At 34.5% G+C, this 21038-nt stretch overlaps 1 protein-coding gene across 1 annotated transcript; it reads left to right on the plus strand.

Annotated features, from left to right (window-relative positions):
* The first annotated feature begins 8941 nt into the window (after positions 1 to 8941).
* On the plus strand, positions 8942 to 19737 carry ERD1 (Clp ATPase). The gene is made up of 12 exons (XM_039041628.2): positions 8942 to 10280; positions 12480 to 12640; positions 12738 to 12967; positions 13728 to 13836; positions 13985 to 14115; positions 15084 to 15185; positions 15269 to 15550; positions 15633 to 15733; positions 15851 to 16145; positions 17899 to 18132; positions 18266 to 18505; positions 19263 to 19737. Exons 1-12 carry the CDS (start codon positions 9580 to 9582, stop codon positions 19554 to 19556), a joined length of 2880 nt encoding a protein of 959 aa, XP_038897556.1. The 5' UTR covers positions 8942 to 9579; the 3' UTR covers positions 19557 to 19737.
* The last annotated feature ends 1301 nt before the right edge of the window (positions 19738 to 21038 follow it).

The raw sequence follows: 21038 nt of genomic DNA on the forward strand, positions 1-21038 counted from the left end.
AGGGGGAGCACTTATATGTTTATTGTTCTTTTTTATGATTCCAAAGGGGGAGAAGTATAAGAAAAATGTGTTGGATGATTGTTTCTATTGAATGTATTATTTAGGGGGAGAATTAGTTAAAGGGAAGAAGTTAATTCTTTTGAATGAATTTCAAGCATGATTTTTGTGGTGATATGTATACTTGATATTGAAATTAATTGTTAATCACATGTGTTGCTATGGTATGTGCATTTCAATTTGTTTTTCTTCTATGGTTTGTCATCATAAAAAAGGAGACATTGTTGGCTTTTTGGCCCTTAATATCAAATTAATTAATTTTAATTAATTAGCTAATTAATGTTTTGATGATAAAAAAAACCTAATTTTTTTTACCAATAATTTTATTATTTTTAATAGTCCATAACCTAGAGTTCGGAACAACGATTCCGACGCATTTTGAATCACCAAATCAGAGTTCAGATGAAAAAGATATAGCAAAAAGAAGCATAATGGAGAAAAATTTGAGATGGTGACACAACGAATTAATCATCAAATTGGACCAATTAGAGAGTGCCACCTGGAACTATAAGATGAGTCACATGGGGATTTAAATTTGCAATTAGTGAATTTTAGTTTTTATTGAAAGAAAAAAAGATTAAAAGAAATTGATTTTGTAAGAAACAAATTATTTTGTTAAATAAAAAAATGAATTTAATATTATTTTATGTTTGTGTCTAACGACTAGTTTTCGCGACAAATGAGGGCTCTTGTTTTTTTGTTGGGTTTTAAAAGAAATGATTTTAAAAGATATATATTATTATATTATTTTTTGTTTGTGTTTAACGACTAGTTGAGTTTAAATCTCCACCATTCAATTCCTCCATAGTAATAGGGTTGAAGTTACTTAGTTGGAGCTAGAGGACATAACACCCTAATAGCACACAGTAAGAATTTGGAAATAATTGGAAGGGCGCTACGTTTACATAAGCTAAGAATTGTAGAATGAAAAGGTGAAGGGGAAGTCTGACTCCAAAAGTAAAAATGGCTGGATAAAAAGCCACTTCGTCTAGGGATGGATTAGATGGATCTTCACCTAGGGAAGGAGCTCTCATGTGAACCGAATCGGGAATTTAAAATTTGATCCTAATTGAATTTAAGGTGTTTCTGGTTAGCGGACCCGAAGGAAGAGCGTGAGAAGCTAAGTTGTCACTTTGGAACCCACGTTCTCTCCATGTACGGTTTGGAGCCCTTTGATTAGGAACGAAGAGGAAATCATCTGAATTGGTTGACACATCAATCCTAGGAACTAAGACTCAGGTATTCTCCATGTATAGGAAAAAAAAAAAGGAAGTATAAGTCAAACAGTAAGTTACCTTGAGGAATAAGGTATTAAAGATGAAGATTGGAGTGTGGTGAGTTTGGTGGCCAAGTAAACCCTTTTTATTAGGGATTCTGGCATGAAAAATGAGGCTCTTCACCTAAGCCAAGCTAAGACATAGACGCTAGGAAAGCTTGAGAAGTAAGTCTCGAGCTAGGCTCCAACTAGAGGATTTGAGTCGCCTAGTTTGAGAGAGGGGTGACTGTGGAGGGTGAAATTGAACCCAAATAGCTTAATTAAATCAAAGGTTTGGGTAAAGCAGTTGAGCTAAGAAGGTAGGCTAAGGAAAGCCAGCCAAGCTTGATAGGCAACCCGAAAGTGGAAGTCAAGCTAATAGACTTTCAAATAGCTTTTGGCTAAAGCAATATTGTATCTTATGCATATGGAATGATATATGCATAAATAAGGAATATATATTTAAATAAAGAAATATATATGTATATGTATATTTAAGTAAAATATATATATATATATATATATATATATTTCTTTACTTAAATATACATATACATATGACTATGAAGAAACCTTCTCTCTGATTGTCATGATAAAGTCAATTAGAATACTTTTGTCCATAGCTGCTGGCAGATGGTTGTAAAGCCCGATTGGCAAGGAAGTGAAGAAGGGGGGGGGGGGGGGGTGGGAGGATCAGCCAAATAAATAAATAAATAATATATATAATAATGAATACATTTTTATTTCGTTTGTGCAACTCAATTATTACATTATTAAGGAAGCATAATGCATTAAGAATAACTATTAGTAAATCAAAAGTCATACTTCCACCTAAAAGTCGAGCACATTAAGGGTTGAAGTTTGTAACAGCCCGAATAATAATGATTTAGGTGGTTAAAGTAATGATTAATGATAGCTTGAAAGCCGAATAGGCTAGCTTTCCTTAGTCGACCTTCTTAGCTCAACTGCCTTTACCCAAATCTTGGATTTAATTATGTTATTTGGGTTCAATTTCACCCTCCACAAATATCTTAATCAATTAAAAGGTTTATAGGATATATATGAAAGGTTTATGAAGATTTGAGATTTAGGCTACCAGATTGAAGTATACAGTCTGGCATATGGGTAAAGACTAAGTATAAGTGATATATAGGCTTTAAAGACATATTTTGATTTATGCATTCAGTTTTATTATATATACTCTTAGGGGTTTATTAAGTATCCATGACTTAATCTAAAGGAATCGTGAGGTCCACGGCAGAAGCAGGGATCATTCCAATTTTAATTAAATTACAGAATCAAAATTGCAGTACAGAAAAATATGCTTAATCCCAATTTTACAACATGTTTTTTAAATAAAACAAAGAGGAGGGAGAAAGGTTAGAAATTGACTTATCCTTGAAGCCAAAACCAAATATAAATTCTTCTATTCCATTTAATTCTCAAATTAAACATGTAATTATATCTCATATAATTACTAATTCCCTTAATTCTAATTTGAACGTTTCAAATTAACTTATCACACTATTCTAGAGCTAGTGCGTTACGAGCTAGTAGGGGGACCTCGCGAACCTACAGATCATGGGCTCCAATGATCCGAGATTAATTGGCTAAACTCATTAGACCAAATTAATCCTCATTCGTTAACTAATGGGTCACTCCACTAAAGCCCATAGTTGCACTCTCCTCATTGTAGATATATTATGTCCACATGATTTAACCATAATCAGTAAGTCGACCCTTTACAGGTTGTTCATAATAACGGTTGGGTCAAATGTCTATTTTACCCCCGAGATTACGTTTTATTCCTCAAGTTCCTACTGATCCTCTAATGAACAACTGGTTGGTAATCCAATCACTAAACCAAACTCTCTCAGCTTAGTGAGAGGGTGATGCCCCTTGTTCAAGATCTAGATTCAGTACTTGAGAGAACAACCTTTCTCCTATCCCTAAATCGGATAGGCGTGAAATCCGTCTTGGACCCTATGTCCCCAGCTATCTATTAGGTCTTACCCTTGAAATGGGAGTCTTATTAAACCGGCGATGTTGAGCCAGCCCTTATCTATGCAAATCTAAAGATAATCCCGAATAAACGGGAGTTCATTGTTAGCTCAAAATTAAGATTGAGTTACATAGGTCATCTAGGTGAAATAGTCAGGACTTATACGGTAAACAACGTTATAAAATAAGAGTGACTTATTTCTTTGTCCGATCTTATGCAAACTCATTGCATAGGACGCCCCCACTCCTCATGTCATAACATGTACAAATTAGGATCACATCGTATGTAGCACTTTACAACTCTTTATAACAACTACAGAGTAGGTCGCATCCAATGGTGTTACCAGAATAAGGTACCCAACCTTATTCATGTATCATAGATCATTTTGACTATTTACTCAAACCTGATCCACTCTTATGTCTCCACATAAAGTTCAAGTACTCATGTAATAATCATGGGTATTACTTTATTAGATTTAGACTTTCATACAATTTATGAAATCAATAATAAGTACATTGATTATAGAAAATATTTATCATTTTACAAACTGCAAGTTTTAGGACATAAAACCCAACATATTAGACCTACGTGCTTTAAATTGAAGTATGGTCATGCTACTTCTTCAAGAAGAAACTTTTCTCAAAGAGCAAAGTTTTACAATGCTCCAAGAAAGAATTTCTCCAAGAAGAGTAAAATGCATAAATTTGTTGTTAGAAATAAATCCTTGCATAATGTTGTTTTTTTTTCTAGTGGCAAGTATGAACATAAAGTTTATTATTGTTACTTGTCTAGTTTCAATGCTTTTAATGCTAGTGCAAATATGAAATGGATCCCTAAGTTTGTAAATGCTTACACTATTGGACCCAAACAAGTGTGGGTACCAAAAAATCAAACTTGAATTTTTGTTTGTAGGTTTGTTTGAAAGCCTCCAAGAAAAATAAGTGGTACTTGGATAGTGGTTGCTCAAGGCACATGACCGGAGACTGATCCAAGTTTATTTCTTTCTCTAAAAAGGATGGAGGTATGGTAACTTTTGGTAACAACAAGAAAGGTAAAATTGTTGGCAAGGATGTAGGTAATGAATCTTCTATTTTGATTGAAAATGTGCTTTTAGTTGATGATTTAAAGCATGATTTACTTAGTATTAGATAATTACGTGATAAAGGATTTAGAATTGTGTTTGATAAAAAGAATTGCATTATTGAAAATGCTTGTGATAGAAAAGTCATGGTTGCTGGAAATAGAGATGAAAATGTGTATACCCTTGATTTGAATGATTGTCTTATTATTGATAAATATCTTTTATGTTGCAAGATGATTCTTGGTTATGGCATAGAAGACTAGGATATGCTAGCATGCATTTAATTTCAGTATTTCCAAAAATTCTTCGGTTAGAGGTCTTCCTAAATTTAAATTTGAAAAAGATAAAATTTGTGATGCTTGTCAAATGGAAAAGCAAACTAAATCTTCTTTCAAATCTAAAAATGTGATCTCTACTATGAGAACCCTATAGTTATTACACGTGGACTTATTTGGCCCTTCTAGAATTGCTAGCTATGGAGGAAATTATTTTTCATTTGTGATAGTTGATGATTTTTCTAGATTACTTGGGTTTTGATGATAAAACATAAGGATGAAGCTTTGAAAAGTTTTATTAATTCTGCTAAAAGAGTTCAAAATAAAAAAAAAAAATATATTTCTAAAATTAGGAGTGCTTTTAAAGATTTTTTGTAAAGAAAATGGTTTTCTCATAATTTTTCGTCTCCAAGAACTCCTCAACAAAATGGTGTGGTTGAAAGAAAAAATTGTACTTTGCAAGAATTTGCTAGGTCAATATTGAATGAGTTTGGTCTACCTAAATATTTTTGGGCAAAAGCCGTTAATAACGCTTGTTATGTTTTAAATAGATTTTTAATTGGACCATCTTTAGATAAAACTCCTTATGAGCTTTGGCAAGGAAAATTCCAAATATTGGGTATTTCAAAGTTTTTGGTTGTAAATGTTTTATTTTGAATAACGAAAGAAAAGCTTGGATAATTTGATTCTAAGTTAGATGTTGGTATTTTCCTAGGATATTCCTCTACTAGTAAAGTTTATAGAGTTTTCAATAAGAGAACTCTAGTTATTGAGGAATCTATACATATTATGTTTGATGAATCATGTAATAATGTTTCTAATGAGTCTATTTGTAGTGATGATTTAGAAAAAGATTTTGGAGATTTACTTGTTAGTGAAAAAGGTAAATAAATTATCTCAAGTATGCAAGAAGTGAGCATCAATGAGAAGAAGGAAGATAGTTCTTCATCCATGCCTAAAGAATATAGATATGCTCAATCCCATCCCAAGGATTTGATTCTTGGTGATCCTGAACAAGGTGTGAAAACTTGTTATTCTCTTAATTTATTTAATATCTTGTTTTTGTTTCTCAAATTGAACCTAAAAGTTTTAATGATGTCGAATGTGATTAGTTTTGGATTTTAGCTATGCAAGAAGAATTAAATCAATTTGAAAGAAACAAAGTTTGGGAATTAGTCCTTAGGTCTTCTAATACATCTATAATTGGAACTAAATGGGTATTTAGAAACAAAAGGATGAAAATTGAAATATCATTAGAAATAAAGCTAGACTTGTAGCTCAAGATTATTGTCAAGAATAAGGTATAGATTACGAAGGAACTTTTGCACCGGTTGTTAGATTAGAAGCTATTAGAATGTTGCTTGCTTTTGCCTCTTATAAGAAATTCATTTTGTATCAAATGAACGTGAAGAGTGCCTTTTTAAATGGGTATATTGTGGAGGAAGTTTATATAGAACAACCTCTGAGTTTTGAAAGTTTTGATTTGCCTAATCATGTTTATAAGTTGAAAAATACTCTTTATGGCTTAAAACAAGCTCCAAGAGCTTGGTATGATAGGCTTAACAACTTTTTACTTGAGAATTGTTTTAAAATGGGAAAAATTGATACTACTCTCTTTATTAAGGTTAAGGATAATGATATGCTTATAATGCAAATTATATGTGGATGATATTATGTTTGGTTATACTAATTCATCTTTGCGTGAAGAATTTTCTAAGTGTATGCATAGTGAGTTTGAGATAAGTATGATGAGAGAACTTAGTTTCTTCCTTGGACTCCAAATCAAACAACTCAAGGATGGTATCTTCATAAGTCAAGAAACATACACAAGGGGTTTGCTCAAGAGGTTCAAATTCAATGAAGTTAAAATTGTAAAAACTCCTATAAGCACTACCACTAAGCTTGACAAAGATGAAAAAGGCAAATGTGTGGACATAAAGACTTATCAATGTATGATCATATCTTTACTTTATTTGACCTCTAGAAGACCCAATATCATGTTTAATATATGTCTATGTGCTAGATTTCAATCTTGTCCTAAGGAATCATATTTGCATGTCGTTAAAAGAATATTTAAATATTTATGTGGAACTATTGATGTAGGCTTATGCTATCCTAAAAAAGTTAAATTTAACTTGGTGGGATATTTCGATGCAGATTTTGCCCGTAGTTTACTTGATCGTAAGAGTACTAGTGGGACTTGTCGATTTCTTGGTAGTTCCTTAGTATCTTGGTTTAGTAAAAAGAAAAATTCGGCTGCTTAATCCACTACTAGAGTGGAATATATTGTAGTTGCTAGTTGTTGTGCACAAATTTTTTGGATGAAACAAACTTTTTGTGATTTTGGATTAAAATTTCATAGTGTGCCCATATTTTGTGACCCTAAACCCTAAACCCTATTAATTTGACTAAGAATCTTGTCCATCATTCTAGGACTAAGCATATTGATATTGGGCATCATTTTATTAGAGAACATGTGCAAAAATGGTAATATTGCTCTTGATTTTGTGAGCTCTAATAATCAATTAGCGGATATTTTTACCAAGCTTTTGAATGAAAAATTTTTTTGCAAAAAAAGGCTATGATGCATCTTGATTTTATATCTTGATATTATTATATAATGCATATTGATAGGGGGAGAATTGAATTCTTTGTATGTGTCATATTTTAGGGGGAGCACTTATATGTTTATTGTTCTTTTTTACGATTCCAAAGGGGGAGAAGTATAAGAAAAATGTGTTGGATGATTGTTTCTATTGAATGTATTATTTAGGGGGAGAATTAGTTAAAGGGAAGAAGTTAATTCTTTTGAATGAATTTCAAGCATGATTTTTGTGGTGATATGTATACTTGATATTGAAATTAATTGTTAATCACATGTGTTGCTATGGTTATGTGCATTTCAATTTGTTTTTCTTCTATGGTTTGTCATCCTAAAAAAGGAGACATTGTTGGCTTTTTGGCCCTTAATATCAAATTAATTAATTTTAATTAATTAGCTAATTAATGTTTTGATGATAAAAAAACCTAATTTTTTTACTAATAATTTTATTATTTTTAATAGTCCATAACCTAGAGTTTGAAACAACGATTCCGACACATTTTGAATCACCCAAATCAGAGATCGGTTGAAAAAGATATAGCAAAAAGAAGCATAATGGAGAAAAATTTGAGATAGTGACGTAACGCACCTGGAACTATAGGATGAGTCACATGGGGATTTAAATTTGCAATTAGTGAATTTTAGTTTTTATTGAAAGAAAAAAAGATTAAAAGAAATTTATTTTGTAAGAAACAAATGATTTTGTTAAATAAAAAATGAATTTAATATTATTTTATGCTTGTGTCTAACGACTAGTTTTCGCGACAAATGATTGGCTCTTGTTTTTTTTGTTGGGTTTTAAAAGAAATAATTTTAAAAGATATATATTGTTATATTATTTTTTGTTTGTGTTTAACGACTAGTTGAGTTTAAATCTCCACCATTCAATTTAACTTTTTAAACAGTCCAATGACTCAAAGTAAAATCCACCTTTTACCCCACTTCCCTCTCTTTTTATACTTCATCTTCTCCAAAATTATTTCAACTTTTCACATTTTATAATCCTCAAAATTAGCAAAAAAAAAAAAAAAAAAACACACACACACACAATTGTTACTCTCTCTACAAGCTACCAATTTTCTTTCTTTTCATCTTATTCTTGAGAAAACTTTCTATTGTATTATGAGGATTAAAGTGTGTGAGCTCATACTTATATACCCACTATTTTTATAGAGTTTTATTGTGTTTATTTAAATATTCAAAAACATTGTAAGGGTTGGATCCTAACTCGTGGAAAGGATCAGTTTGATCTTGAACAATAAAATGAGCAAAGTAATGGTTCAACTCTCATTTGTGGAAAGAGTCGAAGAAGGTTTTTTTAATCAAAATCCCAAGAGCCCATTGGAAAATTAAATGTACGTCGAGTTTGACCAAACCATTCTAAAAATAATTTGAGATGAAAGATCTCGAAAAAACAAAATTTTGCCTTTACCTGCAAATTAAACATTTAGCATATGAGATATTTGTTCATCAATCAACTTATACAAGAAAAATTTTTAAAATACAAAAGCAATATTTCTTGACGTTTTTTAAATGTCAAGAATCACTTTTCTTGACGTTTTAAAAAACGTCAAGGAAGCCTGTCAAGAATGTCGATTTTCAGTGGCACTTGATATTTAAAAAATGTCAAGAAACACTAATACTTAACATGTTTGAAATGTCAAGAATAGGAGCGTTGTTTGTTTCTTTAACTACTTTATTAAAATTATTTTTCTTCACAATTACCCTACAATTGTCGATTTTTATTGTTCAACTTTGTCCCTTCTTCCTCATATAAAAACACGACAAAAAATGGGATCAGATCTGGAGCTGCCACATCAAATAGGCAAAAGCTTGACCATACTACCAATTACCAATTACCAATAGATATTTCATTTGAGTTTCAATCTTCACATGGGTGAATTGACTTTGATAGTTTCTTCAACAAGGGAAGAAGGAGAGGCGAAAAGAACGTCCTTTTAATATTTGGAAAGTTGTTATAAAAGACAAATCATTGGCACTGACTTCTTACGGATTACGTCTGAATATGGTACAGTCCCAAGGCCGAGTCCTTAACGTCGGCGTTGAAAAAGTAATGCCTTCATCAACTCAACCGGGTCTTTATCAGCGTGGCCGATTGGCTAATTTCCCCCTTTGACGTGCCGTGCTACTCTTCTGCAATTCCTTGCTTCTTCTGCACCTTTTTCATCTGCCCAACTCTCCAATTCTTCTATTGATTCGTGGATTGTTTCCTCTGATTTCTTGTGGGATCTTTAGATTTCTTTTGTTCTTCTGCAATTGAAATCCATTGACCCTGCTGGAACAAGAATGCTAGCGACCCCATCTTCCAGTTCTATGAATCAAACTTCGGTGCTTGATTGCCATAAACAGACCCATGTTCATGGTTGCAATCGATTGATCTCTCCGGCTTCTGTTTCTTCTTCCACTTGTTCGCTGAGTGTTTTTTCCAGTTCCCATTTGTTTGGACGGCGAATTAGTGGATTCCCATCTTCCAATCTTGTATCCTCGTTTTCCCCTTCTTTTCTCACATCCAGAAATGGTTTCATCAGCGGTAGAATCCGGCGGAAGAGGCGGTTGAGGATTCCGGTCATTTCTGCCATTTTTGAGCGATTTACGGAACGAGCGATTAAGGCAGTGATCTTTTCGCAGAGAGAGGCAAAAGCCCTTTCGAAGGATTTGGTTTTTACCCAACATCTTCTTCTGGGTTTGATTGCTGAGGAAGAGCACAATCAGTCTCCTGGCGGTTTTCTGGACTCGGGCCTTACACTTGATGTGGCACGCCAGGCCGTTCGTGGGATTTGGCATAACAATGATGCGGATGCCGATACCAGTGTTGATGGTGCGGCTGTTACGGCTCATGTCCCTTTTTCTATCAGCACTAAGCGTGTGTTTGATTCCGCTGTTGAATATTCCAAGCAAATGGGCCATCATTTCATTGGACCGGAACACCTTTCCATTGCTTTACTTGCTGCTGATGACGATGGAAGCATACAGTTGATTTTGAGGAGGTATTGTTGTAGTATATTCATTTCTCTCACTTTTGAATAGCCATGGATCTAGATCATGTTGCACAACCATGGAGGATTTCTCACCCCCTTTTATCTCATGAACTTGAAGAAATCGTCTGCTTTTGCTCTGCTCATGTTCGTTTCCTCCATTATGTGTTCTGAATTGTTTTCCATTCTTCTTGAGTTTTCTTCTAGATTTTCTGTTTTAATATCTGTTTTTTTATATTAGAAGTTACTGTTGTTTTTGTTCATGCTTATTGTTTTTTGCGGTTTGCTTCTGATGTTTTTGGTAAGGCAATCCAGTTAGTTTCATTGGAGGCATATGCCTCAGCGAAGCAGAGATGTTTGGGTGGACCATTTGACATTTACACCTCCTCTGCTGATGTATCTGCATCATTGGAGTAATAGTAGGTTCATTTGATGCTGAGAAATTGGTGGTGTTTAATGGTAACCTATTATCACAAGTTGAGATTGATTTGGTCTAGTGATTAGAGCGTCAATGGGAGATTTTGAGGGAGAGAAAATTCCAGAATATTTGAAGAAAGGACAAGAACTTTGAGACTTGAGATTTGGGTAGCTGTGGGATGCACATATACTCTACTTCGTGAGCTTATGTACCCCTTTTGTTTCCCTTTATAATTACAATTGTTTGTAATTAACACCATTTTTTGCTCCTTTTAATAAGCATTCCTTCATTTGCTTCCTTCATTTTTCTCCTTTTTATTGTGAGGGCAGTAAAGCTCCTTTGTTCTATGGTGTCATGTTAGCTTCTTTTTTTTCACCAAAGAAAATTTTGGAGATGGTTCTCCATGTCCGAGATGCCCAGAGGGTTGTAATCAAGAAGCTGGAAGGGAGCATTCAGGATCTCTTGTGGAAAGGCCTGTCAAAAGGAGGAAGTAGTAATCTGGTCTATTGGAGTACTGTTTCTATTCTAATTAGGCGATTATTAATGGAAGTTTACGCATTGGAAATCATAAAAACAGGAATGTTACTCTGCTGACTAAATGAGAGCGAAGATTTATGAATTGAGTCAAATGCCCTATGAAGAAAGATGACTGCCATTAATTTCTCTCTCACCTGTGACATATGGTACCTTCTCCTAAATTTTTAGTTTGTTTAGGAGAGGCTTGGCTCACCATCTCCAAATGTTGTGATCTTGTTGATTGATCGTACAGACCAATCTCAGGGAAGGGTGACAAAATCCTCCTCTAGGAAGATTTTTGGATTGGAAATTCTTTCCTTAAGTCTTGCTACCTGAGGGTTTACAATGTGGCAGACTCCAAAAGCTATAAGATGAACCAATGTTGGTCTGTTGCTTACAACTGGGGACATTTTGCTTCGAAGGAATATCAATCCCTTAGATTCTTGAGTAGAACGCCCTTTATGAACTTAACAATCAACGAAGGCCTCCACTTTAGGGGGCTCCAACAGGTGGACTCTTGACAGTAGTGGGATGTTTCATGTGAGTTTCCTTGGTTCAAATGTAAGTGGCCAGAACCTTACACAAAATCTTCCTTTCAAAATTTATTTGCAAGGCAAAATATCGGAAAAATGTCGAAGTATTCATGTGAATACACATGTGAGAAAAACCCAATACTTGTGAGAGGCTCTCCAAAGAAAACAAGTACCTTTTACCGTGAAAGTGGATTATGTTTAAGGGATTCTGAGGATCATTCTCATCTTTTTCTTTGATGCCCCTTTGCTACTACTGTCTGAGCTAATTTCTTATTTATCTTTGGAATCAATTGGGGTTTTCCTAGGGCCAACAAAACAGTGTTGCAGAAAGGGTGAAGCTGGTGGAATTTGGTCAGATTCAGTGTCTGTTGTTTTGTGGAGAATTTGGCATGAAAAAAAATCAAAAGTGCTTTAAGTGCATTGGTACATCTGCCTAGATAGAATATCATCATGAATATAATTTTATAATTTATGGACCATTCCATAATCAGCATTATTTATAAACTTATTTTGACATATTTACTCGACATATTTTAAGAGGAATTCACTTATTTTGCCTTTCTAATGCCTAAATGCTAATTATGAAGCATTTTATGTCGTCTTCTTGTTATCTTCACCAAGTAAAAAGGTCTACTTGCCTAGCACCTAGAATCCCTACATGTACTACCCAGCATTAGCATCACATTTTAGACATGTGTGCGCCTAACTGCTACTGAATCACCTGTTATCTTGAAATGATTTCAGCTTAGGGGTAAATGTTACACAGTTGGTAGATGCAGCAATGTCCAGGCTTAAAGGGGAGCTTGCCAAGGATGGTAGGGAGCCATCTAGTGCATTGCAATGGGTGCCTAAAAAATCCACTTCTAAAAAAGCTCTTTCTATGAAACTCTCTCAAAAAGAAAAAGGTAATAGGTTATGATGTTAAATAAATATGTATTTTATTTTTTGTGTTGAGTTTGAACGATGGAAAAGAGGTGTTCAAAAATGTTTATATTCTGTCAGAGAATACTGCTTTGGCTCGGTTCTGTGTGGATCTTACTGCTCGTGCTAGTGAAGGATTCATTGACCCTATTTTTGGTCGAGATTCTGAAATTGAACGAGTTGTGGAGATACTTTGTCGTAGAACAAAAAACAACCCCATTCTTATTGGTGAGAGTGGAGTAGGAAAGACAGCAATTGCTGAAGGGTTGGCTCTCAGTATTGCTCAGGCAGATGCTCCATTCGTACTGTTGGTACGATTTCTAATTTTTGTTTGATATTCTTACAGTCATTTTTCAAGTAGTCCCTTCTGACATTAACGCTAAACTTTGATTTGGTTTGGTGCTTTTGTGTTTTGTTCAGATATGAATTAATTAGGTAAGAGGAGTAGATAGAATGCCTGCTTACAGTCATGAAAATTGTAATTAAGTTTAGAAAATAAATCTGGATGGGGGGCAACTGAGGAGTGGTGTTATCTCATTTGCTTGTTCACTGTGGTATTGTTTTTGTGTTAGAGTCATGATAACAGATGGTAGTGTGCAGAACTATCCAACATTTCCTTTATTTCAATCTACTTTGTCGTTCTTGAGGCAGGGAAATGGTGGCAGACATCTAGCCTAGGATCCTGTTAAGTTAATTAGGAAAATCAAGGTTCTATAGGGTTTCTGCTTGGACGTTGTTCCTCCTTAAATTGAACATCTTTTTTTGATAGAAAACAGCACTTGTTTTAATGGAGCAAATGAAGTTACATGGGAGATTAGGTGTGTCCAAACAAACAAAAGAGACCTACAAATGAGGACTTTAAGTTGGAAAAAATCAACAAAATGACAGTTAAAAAAATTTCTGGACAAAGTACACCATGTATGAAGAAAATTCTAAGTTTTGTTTGTATAATTCTAAGTGATTTTACACTTGCAATTCTAAGATGGTTTGTATATCTTTATCTTATTGAAGCAACATACGAAATCTTTACATATAAAGTACATTAGTAATCACATCTTTTTTTCTCCACAGAACAAACGGGTAATGTCCTTGGATATTGGACTACTCATGTCTGGTGCAAAGGAAAGGGGGGAATTGGAGGCACGCGTTACTGCACTAATTAACGAGATAACTGAATCAGGTTGAGGCTTACTGTAAATTGCCATCATTTTAAGAACACAACAGACATAAAAAGAAAAGTCAACAAAAGAGTCCCCAGAACTTACAAAAGAAAATTTAAAATTATACTAGTTTTAATCTTACACATCTGTGTTACGTTTGGCTTGTAGGCAATATTATCCTTTTTATTGATGAAGTCCATTCACTTGCTGAGCTTGGTGCAAGTGGAGGTGGAAGTAAAGGGTCTGGTCTTAACTTCGCTAATTTATTGAAACCGTCTCTTGGGAGAGGAAAACTACAGGTATCTTTGCTAATATTATTTTATTGAACTTAAAAAGGTCAGATCCAATGTACATGAATGCATTTTTTAACGATTTTCATGTTGTATTACCTAAATGATCTTGTGAATTATGCTTAGCTTTTACTGCTTGAAAATAATGTATACTATGCATGATATTAGTTTTTCCATAACTCACTCAGATGATAGTTTACTTTTTGCCATAATTAATATTATGACCCAGTGGTATTGAGTTTTTGCATGTGTTTTGTCCTTTTTAGTGGGGACTGTCTGACAGGTGAACCATATTGTATCATCTGATATTTTCATTGCTCAACAGCGACTTCCATTAAACAAGTTCTTGAATCACCTAATTTAGTTTTCTCATGCTTGTATCTGTATTGTTATCCTCAACAAGTTCAAAATAGACGGTATAATAGTAACACAATGAATCAAGTTTAAATTGTTTTCTTTTATATATACTTTGTATTTTAGACGTCAATCGTTTAGTCATATACTTGGGCCAATCAAGAATCATATGTTTGGCTTCTCTGTGTGTGCACTGTATATTGTCACCTATGAATCACAGACACAGCTACATCCAAACATGATTTGGACACCTACTCGACATGCTAAAAAACGTGTTGAAAAAAAATTCTTCCAGTTTCAGACCACTCTAGAAAATATTTAACCTAAAAATTAGGAAAAAGAAATTAGATTCTATTAGACTGAATCCTTATATATTGATCTGTCCTAAAGTAATAAGATGGCATCTTTATCCTTTAGTAGCCAACTAAATATTTATATCTTTTAAGATTTCAAATATCGTTAGTTCTAGACTTATCTTTGTATGTTTAGAGAAGTATATTTTGTTTTTATGTTAAATTTACATGTATTACTTTTATCCATAGAGAAGTATTAGCATATCAAAATAGACACATTTTTTTTATGCTCATGGTCATTTTTGGTACATAACTATTTCTTGCTGGCAGTGTATTGCTTCCACCACAATTGGCGAATACACAAAGCAATTTGAGAAGGATAAAGCATTAGCACGACGATTCCAGCCTGTGCTGATTGAGGAGCCTAGCCAGGTAAATTCTCTATTTCTTAATTGTATGTTACGCCCAAACCATACATTTTTTCAGTGTTTAATGAGGTAGGGTCCTAAATGTAGGAGAACGCAGTGAGAATGTTGATGAGCATTCGTGAGAAGTACGAAGCTCACCACAACTGCAGGTTTACGCTTGAAGCAATAAATGCTGCTGTGTATCTGTCTGCAAGATACATAAGTGATAGGTATCTTCCAGATAAGGCAATCGATCTCATTGACGAAGCAGGTAGTAGAGCTCGTATGGAAGCCTATAAGAAGAAAAAGGAATTGCAGACTTCTATACTCTCTAAATCACCGGATGATTATTGGCACGAAATTAAGGCTATTCAGGCTATGCATGACATGGTATTGTATTTTCATATTTGATTTTATTGCTCGAGCCTATGATCATTATTGATATCACATCTTTTCTTTCTGATATGAACAGAACCTGGCCAATAAACTCGATGATGGTGGAGTACAAAGCTCGGATTCTTCTGGGAATGACGTCTTGGAGTCCACTTTCTCTTCAATATCGGATAATTATGAGTATGAAACTTCGATCCAAAAAAATGTATACTAGGAGGAAGACATGAAAAACATTCTGTTAGCCCACCATTTTTCTTTTAGAAAAAGAGAATTAATTTGTATTGTTATTTGTTCCAGACCTGTGGTGGTGGGACCAGATGATGTCGCAGCAGTTACTTCTCTTTGGTCAGGCATCCCAGTTCAGCAGCTAACAATTGATGAGAGCATTCTTTTGATGGGTCTTGACGAACAGCTCAAAAAGCGAGTTGTTGGGCAAGATGAAGCTGTTTCTGCAATTTCTCGCGCTGTTAAACGGTCTCGGGTTGGGCTTAAGGATCCCGACCGACCAATAGCGGTCCTACTTTTTTGTGGCCCTACTGGAGTTGGCAAGACTGAACTAACAAAAGTTCTGGCAAGGTGCTACTTTGGATCGGTAATACCCTCACTATTACTATTTAGCACTATACATCTGCATTGAAGTCTATTGTTTGATTGTCACCTTTACTACAATCTAGGAAGCACTGATATTTCTAGTTGTGAAGAGAATCGGTATCAGATACGTTGTTGATACGTGATTTGAAGTATCTAATTTTTTCTCCCAAACATGCGTATCGCCTTTTTTGATACATGAAGGAGACACTCCGGGTCCTTTTTCCCCCCCCCCAAATTTAAGCCTAAGACTTAAAAACCCAACCCACAACCCTTTTTATTTAACAGCCCACTTAAATTAGGCACCTGAAACAAAAGTAATATATACATATATAGACATAAAGAAAAAAAAAAAAAAGAAAGAAAAAAAAAAAGTAAAAGAAAAAACCCCTATAGGCAATCAGATTTCATTCTTCTCTCTCACACTTTTTGAACAATGATTCATGGCCCCTCCCCATCATCTTCAACTTCATTCTTTAGTCTTCGTCTTCTACTTCTTCACTACCATTTACCCTACGCTCGTCGTCCCACCACTACTCAGCCTTGCCGTTGCTGACAACCACCACTTCTCAGCTTCGCTAGTGCCAGTTACGACGCCTTTGGTTCTTAAGCTTTTTTCATTCTTTTTTAAATCTACTTTAATTTAACTTAAAATTAGTGTTTTAACAATTAATTGGGCATTATCATTAAAATATTATATCATACCCTTATCTTTGTTTTTTAGAAATTAGCATATCGCCGTATCTTATCGTTTTATTCGTGCTTCTTAAACACTATAATGTGATAGGTATACTATTAGTAAATAATTAGAGTATTAATGCCATATTAGCTATTAGTTAAGGAGTTTGTTAGGAAAGTTTGGTTATAAATACTATGAACAGGGAAGGAAGAAGGTAGATAATATTTTGGGAAATGAATTAGGGTTTGAGAGTATCTCAAGATTAGAAGGGGTCTAAGTACCTCGAACACTTGGTTTATTGTTTATCTTGTATTTGGTTATCTTTTATATTTCAATATATTTGGGTTCTATCATAATGTTAACATCATTATTATGTATCATTCGAGTATAATTTAGTGGATAAGGCACCGATTACTATCATAGATGTCAATGTCAATGGTTCAATCTTCACCTCGCAATTGTTGAACTAAGAAAAATATCGTTATTATGTATTATGATATACTCATTTTTGGATTGGCATAAAATATGTGTTTTCTTATTCATTAAACGTTGTAGCCCTTCAGAATGGTATGATATTATTTTGAGTAAGCTAGCATAATACTGATATTTTCGACACTCTACCTGTTTTGTAATATTTAAAAGCATATGAAAGGAAACTGGAAGACTTGTAAATAGGAAATTGCTCCATGGTTTTGTTGCTTTACCATAGTTGCTGAACCCTGAGCTGAATTTTTAAAGGATCTTTCCATAAGGAATTGAGAACCTCTTAGTTTATAGGATTATTAGTGATCCTGATCAGCAAGATTTTTGTGGCCTCACCATCCCTTCCTATTCGCTTTGCCTTCAACATTCGAATTCAAGGTTTTAAAGAAAACTCTCTTGAAGCATTATACTCCGAACAAAAGCTTAGAGGTTCACATGTCCACCCCTAGTGTTGTTGAACTCAAAACCCTCATAAATTTTTCCTCTGCCTCCGTATATTGCATGGCTTACCTGAAGTCGAAGAGTTTAAGCTAGCCTTTGAACATTAATGACAACATCTTTTTGCATTTGGATACTAACCACATCATTCGTGCAGGAAGCAGCTATGCTGAGATTGGACATGAGTGAATATATGGAGCGACATTCTGTGAGTAAACTGATTGGATCACCTCCAGGATATCTTGGCTATGGAGACGGAGGAACATTAACAGAAGCAATAAGACGGAAGCCATTTACAGTGGTATTGCTTGACGAAATAGAGAAAGCTCATCCGGATGTTTTCAACATCGTACTGCAGTTGTTTGAAGATGGACACCTTACAGATTCTCAGGTTTGTGTTCATTGTACTTCAAGATGGCACTGTTTCTTTTTCGAACCATGGGTTGAAAAGGAGACATACGTTTGCTGTTCGTTCAATTGCAAATTGTTCTTCACTGTCTTACATCTCAAATTGGGAATGACAGGGACGGAGAGTGTCGTTTAAGAATGCATTGATAGTAATGACATCAAACATCGGTTCAACTTCAATCATAAAGGGTAGACATCGCTCCGTCGGTGGTTTCTTTACTTCAGAAGATGAGTCATCGAGTTCATATGCAGGAATGAAATCTCTTGTGACAGAGGAACTCAAGGGGTATTTTCGTCCCGAGTTGCTGAACCGGATAGACGAAATAGTCGTGTTCCAACCCCTTCAAAAGACTCAGGTTAGTCCGGTTTCTTCTTTCGTTTCGAAATAACTACAGTTCTCTCTCACCTTCAGCTAGTTCAATGATTTACGTACTGAACTTTCAAATGCAAACTTAGATTTCATCTGGTTTCTAAAGACTTTTTATACAAGCTAACATTTCCCTCTCAGGTCTTTGTAAGCTTTTCCTAAATTTAACATTTCTTTAAATATAACTCTCATATGGGTTGGCCTAGTGGTAAAAAGGAGACATAGTCTCAACAAATGGCTAAGAGGTCAGGTTCAATCCAAGGTGTTACCTATCTAGGAATTAATTTCCTACGAGTTTCCTTGACACCCAAATGTTGTAGGGTAAAAATATATATATATTTCGTTAAATGTTATTTGAAATGATTTTTCTATATAACTTAGGTCGTGTTTACAGTTCCGTAATCAAAATTGCTGCATTCGCAATGAATATTTTAAATCATTCATAACTCACATAATATTGCTAACTAGTTTTCTGAGAACTTGTTTAAATGGACCCCATTTTTCATATTAGATTGATTGATTACGTTTACTGGAAACTGAACGTGGCCTTATATCATATTTGAAGTTTGAAATTGAAATTGAAACATGAATCAACCAGCCAATTTGAAATTCAGAAGTTACACCAAAACTCAAAGTTTTTAACCCAGACCTTGACTTTCATTATAATGTTATGTTTTATTCATTTTCAACATTTTATTGACATTGATTGAGTTTTCATACAACTGGTTTGGATTCTTTCATATCAGATGCTCGAGATCTTAAATCTGATGCTTCAAGAAATAAAGGAGAGACTTATGCCACTCGGGATTGGCCTAGAATTATCAGAATCGGTAATGGATCTCATATGTCAAGTAGGGTATGACAAAGCTTATGGTGCAAGACCTCTTAGGAGAGCTGTTACTATGATAGTTGAAGACCCTTTAAGTGAGGCATTGCTTTATGAAGATCCAAAACCTGGTGATACTTTTGTTATTGATTTGGATCCTACAGGGAACCCGTTTGTCAAAAACCAATCCAATACTGCATTTCCACTTGTTTGATACAGAAAAATAACATAGGAAATAAGTTTACCAATGAATTAGAGCCGAATTGTATAGTTTATATTTTATGTATAGTTATGTCGATTTTTCCACAAATATTCTTTGAAAATGTTATACAGATTACAACAATAACTGTATTTTTTTTAGGCCAGATAATAAATAAGAGAAACTTTTCATAGCATTTTTAAGGTTCCATGTTTCCTAAATATTTATCATTTTTCTACTAGTAGAAATAAGCTTTAATCAACAATAGCTTGTTAATTGGGACCTCCAGTCTAAGAAGAGACCTTTCTTGATAGATAGATTGAAAGTTAGAACTTCTTTTGATAAGTAAACCTCCAAGAATAGGATCTTCAACCTTGAAGAACTTTTTATAAGTAAACCTTCGAGAATTGAATCTTACAACCTTGATGAATGATAGCTTGTAGAAATACAAGCTATTGTAGCCTTTTATTTAGAATCATGAGAATTGTTGAGCGGAATATACGTTGATAATACTAAAAATTCGTGTGGAAAAGTGAGCTTGTATCGATCAACCCTGTATAAAAAAAATAAGATGATGTTGACATTTCACCTACTGCGTCAGAAGTGGTAGTGATTCAGATTGGGATTACCAATGCTGTCAGGCGTTTGAGCTCTATAAATAGAGCCCTTGGAGCCCAAATTCAAAACATTCGAGTCTTTGCCTTGGGCAGATTCTTGTGATCACAGATGAGAGCGTGAGCAAGACATTCTTTGAGAGTTCTTCATTCCCTCAACTCCTTTCGAGTGATGACCAGAGCTTCGCCGGAGATAGAGCTCGAGAGAGACTACTCCACCACCCATCCATGACACTATCGACAGCCTTAACGTACATTTAATGGAAGCAAGAGATTGCCTACATCTAGTCGTCCACCTCTCTTCTCATCTCTGTATTGTATTACATTTTGGCTGAAGAGATTAATACATTTTGTAATCAACGCATCTCTTTAGTTCCTTCAACACCATAATCGCTTAAGAGATTAATACATTTTGTAATCAACGCATCTCTTTAGTTCCTTCAACACCATCTTCATCATCTTCTTCTTACTCATCTTTTACTTTCATTGCAATGAGTTAAGTGTAGATTGCAAGAGTTATCGCATACTCAATCATGCGGTATAGAAATATGACGCACGTACCAAACTACTGAGAGGTGTGCATTGCGCGAGTATAGTGAGTCAATCCTCTTTGCGAGGCTATCGTAATGCTTGTCTATGAGCTGAATAGCTATAACCAACTGTCCGAGAGGGTAAGTAGTGGAACTTATTAAGCAAAGTAAGTAGTGTAATTAGAGATAGAAACAATCTTATGCTCAACGCAACCATGCGTTATAGAGATATAAGCATGTGGCTAACCACTGAGAGGTGTGCGATGTGTTAGTGTAGTGAGTTGGGATTACCCTTGCGACCAAGCTTAATGACTTGGTGAGATTTTCCCCTCCACTATTCTATTTCTCCATGC

This window comes from Benincasa hispida, chromosome 9 (genome assembly GCF_027475165.1).
Source record: "Benincasa hispida cultivar pf3 chromosome 9, pf3_genome.v1.1, whole genome shotgun sequence".
NCBI classification, from domain to species: Eukaryota; Viridiplantae; Streptophyta; class Magnoliopsida; order Cucurbitales; family Cucurbitaceae; genus Benincasa; species Benincasa hispida.